This window comes from Leucoraja erinacea, chromosome 13 (genome assembly GCF_028641065.1).
Source record: "Leucoraja erinacea ecotype New England chromosome 13, Leri_hhj_1, whole genome shotgun sequence".
Lineage (NCBI taxonomy): Eukaryota > Metazoa > Chordata > Chondrichthyes > Rajiformes > Rajidae > Leucoraja > Leucoraja erinaceus.
In genome coordinates, this window is record NC_073389.1 from 6,451,104 (window position 1) to 6,464,433 (window position 13,330).

Here is a 13,330-nt window from a genome sequence, read left to right on the forward strand (position 1 = left end):
AGTATCTGTACAAGAGATAATTTAATAAACCACTCCTCAGCTTATTACAGGTACAGAAGAAAGCAACAGTTCAGCTTAATTGCAAAAATAAAGATCATTATTTCTGCTGCAAAATTCTAAATCTCTGCTGCAGAATTAAATCAGACATCTGTAAGGAAACCAACGGTAATCAGTGGTTACGTTTTCCCCGACAGAATACACATTACCACAAAAACAGGCCGTCTATGATAAATTATTTCATGCCAGATTTTTATGATAAATTAAGAAGGGAAAGTGATTAGAGTGCAAGCAGTAACTGATGTTGATGTCTTTTTAAAAAAATACATGGAATATAAGTATCGGTGTCGATGCCAGCATTTTATATCTGTTTCTAATTTCCCTTGAAAAGATGGTAGTAAGTCACCTTTTTGAATGGCTCTTGTCCTTGTTATGAAAGTATTCACATTGTGCTCTTATACAAGGGAGTCTCCAAATGTTAGCTCAGTGATAAGAGAACAGACTAAAGTCGACATGCCTTGGGAATCAACCTGTTTTGTCAACAACAACCCACACTGTGATGGATATTCCAAGTGTACATTCTCAGCACTTGTATCCCTCAATGTTTCTTCCCAGTTACGTCCAAAGTGAAAAAGCTAGAAATGTTCTAACAAGGTTTGAAGTAATGATGTATGAAGATGGGATCTGGTGTTCATGTGGAGGATGTCCAGGGCATCTTCCCACTGTATCCACTGTGCTTGCCAGCTGCGGTGGGCTAGTCATGCTGGCAGGCAGAGCATCGCAATTAAGGTGCCCAGGACCTTAAGCTGAAAATCTGGATTGCCTCAGAATTCTACTTTGGCAGATAGACACAAAATGCTGGAGTAACTCAGTGGGACAGACAGCATCTCTGGAGAGAAGGAATGGCTGACGTTTTGGGTCGAGACCTTTTTTCAGACGGAAAGACCTGGGAAAGGGAAACGAGAGATATAGACGATGATGTAGAGAGATATGGAACAAATTAATGAAAGATAGGCAAAAAAGTACCAATGATAAAGGGAACAGGCTATTTTTAGCTGTAGCTAGGTAAGAACAAAAGCTGCTGTGACTTCGGTTGAGGAGGAATGGAGAGAGAGAGAGGGAATGCAGGGGTGACAAAGTGAGAGAAATCAATATTCATACCCCATCGTTCTCAGTTGCCCAAGCAAAATATGAGATGCTGTTCCTCCAATTTGCATTTAGCCTCACTCTGACATTGGAGGAGGCCTAAGACAGAAAGGTCAGTGTGGGAATGGGAAGGGGAATTAAAGTGTTTAGCAAACGGGAGATCAAGTAGGTCCAGGCAGACTGAGCGAAGGTGTTCCGCAAAACAATCTGCCAGTCTACATTTGGTCTCACTGATGTATAAGAATCCACTACTTAAACAATGGATATAGTAGATGAGGTTGGAGGAGGTGCAAGTGAATCCCTGCCTAACCTGAAAGGACTGTCGAGGTCCCTGGACAGAGTCAAGAGAGGAGGTATAGGGACAGGTGTTGCATCTCCTGCGGTTGCAGGGGAAAGTACTGAGGAAAGACGTGTGAGGGCCCTCATCTATGATGGAAGAGGGGAATCCCTGTTCCCTAAAGAATGAGGACATCTCGAATGTCCTGGTATCGAACATCTCATCTTGGGCACAGATGCAGTGTAGACGGAGGAATTGGGAGCAGGAGATAGTCTTTGCAGGAAGCAGGGTGGGAAGACGTTTAGTCGAGATATTTGTGGGTCAGTGGGTTTGTAATAGACGTCAGTCAATAGTCTATCTCCTGTGATGGAGACGTGAGGTCAGGAAAGGGGAGGGAGGTGTTGGAGATAGTCCAAGTGAATTTGAATGCAAGTTGGAAATTGGTTGTGAAGTTAATTAATTCCTCGAGTTCTGCATGGGTGCAGGGGGTAGCACCGATGCAGTCGTCAATGTAACGGAGATAAGAGTTCGGGGATAGGATCAGTGTAAGCCTGGAACAGGGATTGTTCAAAGTATCCAACAAAGAGGCAGGCATAGCTGGGGCCCATGTGGGTACCCACAGCTACGTCTTGGACTTGAAGAAAATGGGAGGAGTCAAAGGAGAAGGTGTTAAGGGTTAGGACCAGCTCCTCTAGGTGGAGGAACGTGTTAGTAGTTACTTTGAAGAAGTTCTCCTCCTCCGACGGGTGTTCTGCAACACCCTGTCTCGCTGCTCACCTTCTGTGATTCGTCCGACTCTCATTTATTTTATATTTTGCTACATCATTGTCTATATCTCTCGTTTCCCTTTCCCGTGACTTTCCTTCAGAAGAAGGGTCTCGACCCGAAACGTCATCCATTCTTTCTCTCCAACGATGCTGCCTTGTTACTCCAGCATTTTGTGTCCATCTTCGGTTTAAACCAGCACATGCAGTTCCTTCCTCCACACGTTGTCTACTTTGTCAGGTTTGAAACATTGAAAATTAAATTGAAAGATTTTAGTAGCAATTATTTTCATACATTTTCCACTTACATGAAAAACAGTAATTTGGGTGGCACAGTGGCACAGCGATAAAGTTGCTGCCTTACAGCGCTTATACGAAGCACCAGTCCCGGTTCAATCCCGACTACAGGTGATGACTGTACGGAGTTTGTACATTCTCCCCGTGACCATGTGGATCTTCGGTTTTCTCCGACATTCCAAAGATGTACAGGTTTGCAAGTTAATTGGCTTGGTGTAAATAAAAATGGTCTCTAGGATGTGTAGGATAGTGTTAAAGTGCAGGTCGTTGTGGACTAGGTGGGCGAAAGGGCCCGTTTCCATGCTGTATCTCTAAACCAGGGGTCAGCATCCTCCGGCCCACTGGCTGAATGCGGTCCGTAACCCGAATTCATCCGGCCCGCAGGTGGATTTTTGTTCCTCGTAATCATTCGGCCCGCCGAGCGCAGCCAGCACCTTCTGTGAACACGTTTAAGAAAGATCTGCAGATGCTGGAAAAATCGAAGGTAGATAAAAATGCTGGAGAAACTCAGCAGGTGAGATTGCATGAGGCTCTGAGCTTCTAGCATTTTTGTCTACTTTCTGTGAATACATGATTTGATGCCTGCCATCCAGGGCTGGATCCATGTGTCCACGTGATACATGTGGCCCTCCATCCGCTCACAGACATGCGTCCTGGCCCCTATGCAGAACAAGGTTGCCGACCCCTGCTCTAAACTACACTAAACTAAACAAAAAGTCAGCTCAATACCTGGTTCTGTGGATTTCTGTGCGATTCCTTGAGTCTGATCCTTTGGAATTTCACTGTTCTGAGTTGATGTACTGCAAAAATACACAGAACATAAAGTATTAGTGATGACAGACAATCTTGGTTGTTTTCCAACATAATAATCAAATTGTTAACAAAGTCTCACTGATAGTTGGCATGTTGTGATTATGCGTAAAATAACAAGTACAGTGGAAGTTTTTTTGCAAAGATTTCACTGTCAGAGCTATTCAGTTTTTACATTGTGTTTCATTGAAGACAATTCAGAATTCTAAATCAAGGGTATAAAATAAGAAGAGCTGCCAAGTTTTGTCAGAGCATTTCAGTTGTCTAGTACCTGAACATCAGTATTCTGGTACCTGAAAATCAGTATTTTGCTGAGGAAATCAGTATTTTTACACAGTGCCATTTTGCTGAAAAAAGTTATTTTTTATATGTGCTCATACCCATGTAAGAGTACAAGAATGCATAACTTTGATACCAATTGACATGTCTTCTACACACCCTACTTGACAGTGCATTCATTGCCATCTCTTTGTATACTGCTGTTTGAACGGCTGCTTTCTGCTTTTAGCACCAGGTGATGATGTAGAAGGGGTTCTAGAACAAGGGGTCACAGTTTAAGGGTAAGGGGGAAATCTTTTAGGACCGAGATGAGGAAAACATTTTTCACACAGAGAGTGGTGAAACTCTGGAATTCTCTCCCACAGAACGTAGTTGAGGCCAGTTCATTGACTATATTTAAGAGGGAGTTAGATGTGGCCCTTGTGGCCAAAGGGATCAGGGGGTATGGAGAGAAGGCAGGTGCAGGATACCGAGTTGGATGATCAGCCATGATCATATTGAATGGCGGTGCAGGCTCGAAGGGCCGAATGGCCTACTCCTGCACCTATTTTCTATGTTTCTGTGTAAGCCATTTTGGAAGCCTCCCTCTCCCTCCCTCCTCTCTCTCCCTCTTTCTCTTTCCCTCCCTCTCCCTCTCGCCCTCCCTCCCTCACTCGCTTCCTCTCGCCCTCCCTCCCTCCTCTCTCTCCCCTGCCCTCTTTCCCTCCCACCCTCCCTCTCTCTTCCTCCCTCATTCCTTCCTTTTTTCTCCCTCCCTCTCTTATTCCCTCCCTCCCTCTTTCCTTCTCCCTCTCCCTCTCTCCCTCCCCATAGTGTTGTGGCCATAGCACTGTGTAAAGCCCACAGCGCTATGTTTAAAGCCCATAGCGCTGCAGCCGGTAGTGCTATATTTAGAACCCATAGAGCTGTAGCCGACGGCTCTTCGTTTAAATTCCCACATGCTAAACTGACAGCGCTGTTTAAACCTGGAGCGGGACAGGCACATCAAAGCTTACAAAAATTATCATCCAGATCTTGAAATTTAAAATACAAATAGATTTAATCTGCTCTAGTTTTTAGAGGTACAGTATGACATTTTATATCCTTGCATTTTTTAAGCAGCAAGATGAAACAGGAAGTCCAGCCGATTTAAAAAAAATCCGTATTTAACAAAGCAAAATCGTATGTCCGTATTCTTATCGCATTTCCGTACAAAATACGGAAAATCCGTACTATTTTGGCCGCTCTGAATAAGGCAGGGACAGTAAATCCTTTTACAAATTTAAATGATAATACAACTACCTTTACAATTAAATCATATAAAAAAATTAAAGCACAAAATTCAGGGAGCTGCGGTCTTTGTTTCTTTCTATTGTAGTGGCCTGGTCAAGGTCAGGAAAAGACCGGACGCCAGGCGGATTCAAAAGAAGCTTTTTAATTCCAACAGTTCAAGAACACACACTGACACTCTTATCTCTACCCCTCGGGAGTCGACCGGTAAACCCCGTGGCAGACCAACGCCCCTGTCCCTCAATCGGCGAGGGGGATGATCCAAGGAGTGGCCTACCCCCCAGGGACCGCCACAGGACCCCCCCCCCCCCAAGTACCCGAGGTACGAAACGGACAGGACGGCGTACACGACGGCCAGACTGGGTGCACACTACGCTCGGACCCGGAACAGGCGCCTGATCAACAAGTGCGGGGTACGAAGTAACCAAAGGAGGAGGTACCCTAGACAGAGGCCGCCCTCACTTACGGGGCAGTGCTACCAGCGCCAGCCAATCGATATCGATATGTGCTGGCTTCAACCGCGCAACTGAAACAGTCTCCCGCCGACCCCCCATGTCCAGGACGAACGTCGACGAGCCCTGTTCCAAGACCCAGACCTTCGTACGGCCGCTGTAGAGGTGTCCGATGTGCATCCCTGTGCAGAAAAACAAACTGGCAGTCCTCCAGAGCAGAGGGAACGTGCGGACGGAAGGACCCATGACGAGAAGTGGGCACCGGCGCCAGCTTGCCCACCGTCTGCCGAAGACGTTGCAGAGCTTCTGAAGGCTGCTCCACCTGGCCACATGCCGGCGGGATGAACTCCCCAGGCACCGTTAACGGAGACCCATACACCAACTCAGCGGAGGAGGAGGCCAAGTCCTCCTTGGGTGCGGTGCGTATCCCCAGCAAAACCCACGGTAGAGCGTCTACCCAGTCTGGGTCAGTGAGCCGCGCCCTTAGGGCACCCTTAAGCTGTCGGTGAAACCGTTCCACTAGGCCGTTCGACTGCGGGTGGTACCCTGCGCCGCCAGGCGATCGGGACGATGGGTCGCGGAACTCCAGAGGAGACATCGCACAACAGCGTGGTACCCCCAGGACCACAGACAACGTCCTCCAACTGCAGGCCCGAAACTGCTGTACGATAGGCAGCCATCTCCTCGTCGACCAGCTGAGTGGCTGCCAGGTCGGAATAGTTGATCCCCTCACCGACTTGGAGAACCGCGTGGACTGCAGGTCTTGATAAGGCATCGGCCACCCTGTTAAATTTGCCCTCAACGAACCGGATGGAGGTGGTGTACTCAGACACATACGCCAACTGCCTCTGCTGCCGGGCAGACCACGGGTCTGATACCTTGGCGAACGCGAAGGTTAGTGGATTGTGGTCAGTGAATGCAGTAAATGGTCTCCCCTCCAGAAAATAGCGGAAATGGCGTACGGCGAGATACAGGGCAAGGAGCTCACGGTCGAAGGCGCTGTAACGACGCTGTGGTCCACTGAGATGCCTGCTGAAGAAGGCAAGTGGCCGCCAGCAACCCTCAATGAGCTGCTCTAACACTGCCCCAACCGCAATCTCTGTCCACCGTCAAGGCGGTCGTGGCATCCTCTCGTGGGTGGACGAGCATTGTGGCCTCAGCCAGTGCCTGCTTAGCCCTCTCAAATGCCGCTGTTGCTTCCACGGACCTATCAACCTCCCTGCGATGACCAGCAATCAGATTGAAAAGCGGACGCATGACCGCAGCCGCTGACGGCAGGAAGCGGTGATAGAAAGTGACCATTCCCACAAATTCCTGCAGGCCCCTAACTGTGGTCGGACGGGGGAACCTGTGAATAGCGTCCACCCAGGTCGGCAGAGGCACCACCCCTTGTTCAGTCACGCGGTGGCCGAGGAAGTTGATAGCCGTCACCCCGAAACAGCACTTGGACGCGTTTATAGTTAAACCGAAATCGCTGAGGCGCTGACACAGTTGACGGAGGTAGGTGCAGTGCTCCTGCCGCGAGCGACTGGCCACGAGTATGTCGTCCAGGTACACAAAAACAAAGTCCAATCCGCGGGACACGCAGTCCATAAGCCGCTGGAAGGCCTGCGCGGCGTTCTTCAACCCAAACGGCATCTGCACAAATTCGAAAAGACCAATTGGTGTGATAATGGCCGTCTTCGGGATATTGTCGGGGCGGACTGGAATTTGATTGTACCCTCGCACGAGGTCCACCTTGGAAAATACGGATGCCCCAGCCAGGTGGGCATTGAAGTCCTGAATGTGCGGGACCGGATACCTGTCGGCGACGGTCGCATCATTCAGGCGACGGTAATCGCCACACGGGCGCCAGCCCCCGTCCTTCTTAGGGACCATGTGGAGCGGTGAGGCCCATGGGCTATCGGAGGGACGCACGATGCCCATCACCTCCATCTGGCGGAACTCCTCCCGAGCTAGACGAAGCTTGTCTGCGGCGAGACGACTTGCCCGGGCGTGCACAGGTGGGCCAGTAGTGGGGATATGGTGCTCCACCCCGTGCTTCGGTGTGGAGGACTGGAAGTGGGGTTCGAGAATGCCAGGAAAATCTGCCAGGATACGCGCGTAAGTCACATCCACGGATGACAGTGGGCCATCAGGGCGTACTACAGGATCACCAGTACGGAGGAAGACTGGCTCCAGCGTGACAGAGTGCATCAGGCGCCGCCGCTTGACATCCACGAGCAGTGAATGGGCTCTAAGGAAGTCTGCGCCCAGCAGTGGCTGGGAAACGTCTGCAATGACGAACCTCCACGAAAACGAGTTGCGGCCAAAGTTGAGGGGAATGGTGCGAAACCCGTAGGTGCGAATAGCACTCCCGTTTGCCGCGGTGAGGAGTGGGCCTTGTTTGCCCGCCCGGATGTCAGTGATGGAGGGAGGCAGAACACTCACTTCCGCACCAATGTCGACGAGGAAACGCCCCCCACTGCGGCGATCCCATGCGAAAACGCGATGAATCGTGCCGGCCGCCGAAGGAATCGCTGACGACCGGCCCTTTAGTTTCCCGAGAACGAACAGGGTGGGCGACAAAGCCTGGCTGCAGCTCCCCAGCGGCGATGATAATAACACCAACCAGCTTTGCTGGCGTCTGGTTGAACTGCAGGCTGGTTTCAGCGCCAGCGACCTCCGCTGGCGTCTGGTGAAACTGCAAGCCGATTTGGCTGGTTTGAACTCCAGCGACCTCTGCTGGCATTGGTTTGAACTGCAGGCTGGCCGCGCTGCCTGCTGGAAGGACGTGCCTGCCGCTGAATGCGTAATGGCCGCCGGATTTTGCCGCGGGGGCCGACTGGGAGCAGTGGAGACGCGGTGGATAGCGGTCCCGACCCGAGTCTTCGAACGCCTCGGGAAGGACGTCCACTGCTTCCAGGTTGCGATGGCGAGAATTCCACAGCTCGTCGGCATGTTCACCCAGCGCCAGCATGTCAGTAAACGGATCCCTGGCGAGCTGCATGCGAATGTCGGGTGGCAGCTGCTGCAGGTAGGCATATTTAAAGAGAAAGCACCGCTCATGGTCCCCCATTAGGGTGAGCATGTCTTCCAGGAGGGCAGACGGCTGGCGGTCGCCCAGGCCGTCCATTCTGAAAATGCGAGCTGCCCGCTGGGCATCACCCAGGCCAAACCTCCTGATGAGAAATGCTTTAAGGCCAGCATACTTGTTTGCTACCGGGGGGGGGGCCTGAGGAAAGGCTTAACCCGCCTTGCGGTCAGTTGGTCATGCGAGCCAACCACGTAAAAGTACTTAGTCTCATCCTGCGTGATACCTCGCACAGCAAACTGTGCCTCTGCCTGCTGGAACCAGGTTTCGGGTTCTTCAGTCCATAGAGTTGGGAGCTTCAGCGCAACAGCGTTATTATCCATCACGACGCGTGATGAACGATGTCGGGGTCACCAGTGTAGTGGCCTGGTCAAGGTCAGGAAAAGACCGGACGCCAGGCGGATTCAAAAGAAGCTTTTTAATTCCAACAGTTCAAGAACTCACACCGACACTCTTATCTCTACCCCTCGGGAGTCGACCGGTAAACCCCGTGGCAGACCAACGCCCCTGTCCCTCAATCGGCGAGGGGGATGATCCAAGGAGTGGCCTACCCCCCAGGGACTGCCACACTATCATACTTACACAATCAGATTTTTTTAAATCTGTTTAGATAGTTAATTTGTATACAAAACATTAAAAAGTTTTAGATACTGGTTTACTAATGATGTGCTCCACCTGGAACAAGTTTGGCCACCATTTGTTTCCTCATTAAACAGTTTACTGCCAGGTATTTCATTGGACCACAACAAATTGAATCGCTGTTGTATCTATGAAATACTTTTGATGATAGGCATTACAATGGAGATGTTGTTGGTGTACTACAATGGGACATTGCAACACTTTGTTTTGTCAAAAAGAGGTGGAAAGGGGATCAGAGGCACGTTTGCTTTTAGATAACAGTTGAAAAATCCTCAGTGGCAAATGCTGCATCAAGGAATACAGTCCCAAGGGCCATGTTGCATTTCTTGGTTAAATGGCCGCGGTAAATTGCCCCTGGTATGCAGGCCAATGGTAGAATCAGGAGGGAAGTGGATGGAAATGTGGGGAGGATTAAAATGAGTTAGTGTGGCATGGTGTAAATGGGTACCTAGCGCAAACTTGGTATGCGGAAGACCTGTTTTTGCATTGTATAACTCTTATTATGTTTTCCCCCAAACTTGAAATTTCATCTTGAATTCATCGGAAACCATATAGCAGTTCCAAATCTCCTCTGAAGCTCCCATGAATTCTTCATTCATACATAGCAACATGTTAACACCTTGATCCAACTACAGTTGCAAGGATTCACTCTTAAGTCTTGTAATTCCTGTGGATGAACCTTTGCTTCATTGGGTGGATTACTGGGCCTTGGAGACCTTTAACAAGGTTTTTTTTATCCCCATAGAGAAACTAACCCATAGTTAGAGATAGATAGAGCTGTCAAAAACGATCAGAAATTAAGTGAAATGAGGAAGCATAAGATTTGACACAAACAAGGTAGTGGAACACTCTTCTATGGTACAGTGGAGTTCAGTTAGATTCTGAGTGAACTACAACTTATATTGATAATCAGGACTGGGGAATTTACTGTAATTTATCTAAATTGGGGAAAATATCAAGATGTGTGGGCATCTGAATTGTGATTAGGAGCCTCAATTAGAGGCCTCAAGGGAACCTAGTCAGGCTAAATGTGGGACAGATGTGTGTGTGGGGGGGGGGGGGGGCAACATGGTGTGCTTCTCCTTTCATTTCTTACCTAGTGTTGATTTCAAGGAAATAACATAATTTCAAAAGAACTGAAGCTTCTCATCGAACTTGACAAAAGCAGCTAAAATTCATCCCTTCCCACCCGAACCACCCCCTCTCCGAGCACTTTCCCTTGCAACTGCAAGAAATGCTACACTTGTCGCTTTAGCTCCCCCCTTGACTCCATTCAAGGACCCAAGCAGTCTTTCCAGGTGCGGCAGAGGTTCACCTGCATCTCCTCCAACCTCATCTATTGCATCCGCTGCTCTAGATGTCAGCTGTTCCACATCGGTGAGACCAAGAGTAGGCTTGGCGATCGCTTCGCCGAACACCTCCGCTCGGTTCGCAATATCCAACCTGATCTCCCAGTGGCTCAGCACTTCAACTCCCCCTCCCATTCCGAATCCGACCTTTCTGTCCTCGGCCTCCTCCATGGCCAGAGTGAGGACCACCGTAAATTGGAGGAGCAGCACCTCATATTTCCCTTGGGCAGTTTGCACCCCCAGCGGTATGAACATTGACTTCTCTAATTTCAGGTAGTCCTTACTTTCTCCTCCCCTTCTCAGCTCTCCCTCAGCCCACTGGCTCCACCTCTTCCTTTCTTCTTCCCGCCCTCCCGCTCTAACATCAGTCTGAAGAAAGGTTTCGGCCCGAAACGTTGCCTATTTCCTTCGCTCCATAGATGCTGCCTCACCCGCTGAGTTTCTTCAGCACTTTTGTCTACCTTAAATTCAATATTTGAATGTAGCTGCTTTATCATCAATAAAGCTCAGATAATTTGGGGATCATTGTGAAATGGATACAGTTGTCAGAACACCCCAGAAAAGAATGCATATCACTGTTGGAGGCTCAATGTTGTGAATCATTGGAATTCTTCAGAGGGCTATGAACAGTCAAGCATTCAGTCCAACCAAGGGTTTTGATTATGTTACCAAAGTGAATTTGAGGTCCAGTAGTCATAGAAACATAGAAACATAGAAATTAGGTGCAGGAGTAGGCCATTCGGCCCTTCGAGCCTGCACCGCCATTCAATATGATCATGGCTGATCATCCAACTCCCGTACCTGCCTTCTCTCCATACCCCCTGATCCCCTTAGCCACAAGGGCCACATCTAACTCCCTCTTAAATATAGCCAATGAACTGGCCTCAACTACCCTCTGTGGCAGAGAGTTCCCAGAGATTCACCACTCTCTGTGTGAAAAAAGTTCTTCTCATCTCGGTTTTAAAGGATTTCCCCTTTATCCTTAAGCTGTGACCCCTTGTCCTGGACTTCCCTAACATCGGGAACAATCTTCCTGCATCTAGCCTGTCCAACCCCTTAAGAATTTTGTAAGTTTCTATAAGATCCCCTCTCAATCTTCTAAATTCTAGAGAGTATAAACCAAGTCTATCCAGTCTTTCTTCATAAGACAGTCCTGACATCCCAGGAATCAGTCTGGTGAACCGTCTCTGCACTCCCTCTATGGCAATAATGTCCTTCCTCAGATTTGGAGACCAAAACTGTACGCAATACTCCAGGTGTGGTCTCACCAAGACCCTGTACAACTGCAGTAGAACCTCTCTGCTCCTATACTCAAATCCTTTTGCAATGAAAGCTAACATACCATTCGCTTTCTTTACTGCCTGCTGCACCTGCATGCCTACCTTCAATGACTGGTGTACCATGACACCCAGGTCTCGCTGCATCTCCCCCTTTCCCAATCGGCCACCATTTAGATAATAGTCTGCTTTCCTGTTTTTGCCACCAAAATGGATAACCTCACATTTATCCACATTATACTGCATCTGCCAAACATTTGCCCACTCACCCAGCCTATCCAAGTCACCCTGCAGTCTCCTAGCATCCTCCTCACAGCTAACACTGCCCCCCAGCTTAGTGTCATCCGCAAACTTGGGAGATATTGCCTTCAATTCCCTCATCCAGATCATTAATATATATTGTAAATAGCTGGGGTCCCAGTACTGAGCCTTGGGGTACCCCACTAGTCACTGCCTGCCATTGTGAAAAGGACCCGTTTACTCCTACTCTTTGCTTCCTGTTTGCCAGCCAGTTCTCTATCCACATCAATACTGAACCCCCAATGCCTTGTGCTTTAAGTTTGTATACTAATCTCTTATGTGGGACCTTGTCGAAAGCCTTCTGGAAGTCCAGATACACCACATCCACTGGTTCTCCCCTATCCACGCTACTAGTTACATCCTCGAAAAATTCTATAAGATTCGTCAGACATGATTTACCTTTCGTAAATCCATGCTGACTTTGTCCAATGATTTCACCACTTTCCAAATGTGCTGCTATCCCATCTTTAATAACTGACTCTAGCAGTTTCCCCACTACCGATGTTAGACTAACTGGTCTGTAATTCCCCATTTTCTCTCTCCCTCCCTTCTTAAAAAGTGGGGTTACGTTTGCTACCCGCCAATCTTCATAATCTTAATGAATTGCTAGGTTTAAGAGATTGTATGGTTTCTTGTTCACATTTCATATATCTTCTCCTACCTTCATCTATCGTTATCTCTCACAAGCAGCTGTGAGAAGGAAGAAATAATATGGGTCTCAATCACACATCTAATCACAAGCACTTCAGTTCCGAAGTAGAATTGGATATGGAAAGTTCTGGAACATTATATAGAATCACCTGATATACTATAAAATTTGCAAAATGAGTACCACACAGGGCAGGCAACAAGTCTGCATTCCCATTAATATGATAAATTTCCTCCTCATCTCACCTGCTGAAGGTTTCAATAAATCCACACATGAAAATCTATCCCATCTTTCACCTGCTCATCCCATGCAAATCTATTTTATAAAATCACTTCAGGTAAACGATGTCAATTGCCATCCAACATTCAGACAGACACATAACTTTCTGGGGTTGACAGTATATGATCTAAACCTTCAACATTTGACTAATAATTCCATTCCTCTCCATGTAAATCCACTTCAATAGTGCCTCCCACATCACAAAATCCCACAGGTTATGAAGATAAGAACTGAAGGCACGCCTGTCAATTATGAAGCATACAAACTAGGCCAGAGTTGGTAGAATAAAACAATTTCAAAGTAAAGGATGTGAGTGTCAGTGGAGCTGAACGATGTTAAGATGATGGAAATTGGTGCTTCTGGTGATTCTACACTACAATTCAATCAATGTGCCACATAATTGAATTTCTCGGCCGGTGGAATCCACAGAATAGCAGTAAGTCATCTAACCAGATTTAAAAGTCAAGGGTTAT

General features: G+C 48.2%; 1 protein-coding gene across 1 annotated transcript in view; it reads right to left on the minus strand.

The window, feature by feature from the left end:
• LOC129702581 (E3 ubiquitin-protein ligase DZIP3-like) overlaps window positions 1-13,330 on the minus strand; it is a 98,780-nt gene that overhangs the window by 38,600 nt on the left and 46,850 nt on the right. Inside the window, exon 13 of the mRNA XM_055644367.1 lies at window positions 3,211-3,281. Within this exon, the coding sequence (XP_055500342.1) occupies window positions 3,211-3,281 (71 nt within the window). The remainder of the gene's footprint in view (window positions 1-3,210; window positions 3,282-13,330) is intronic.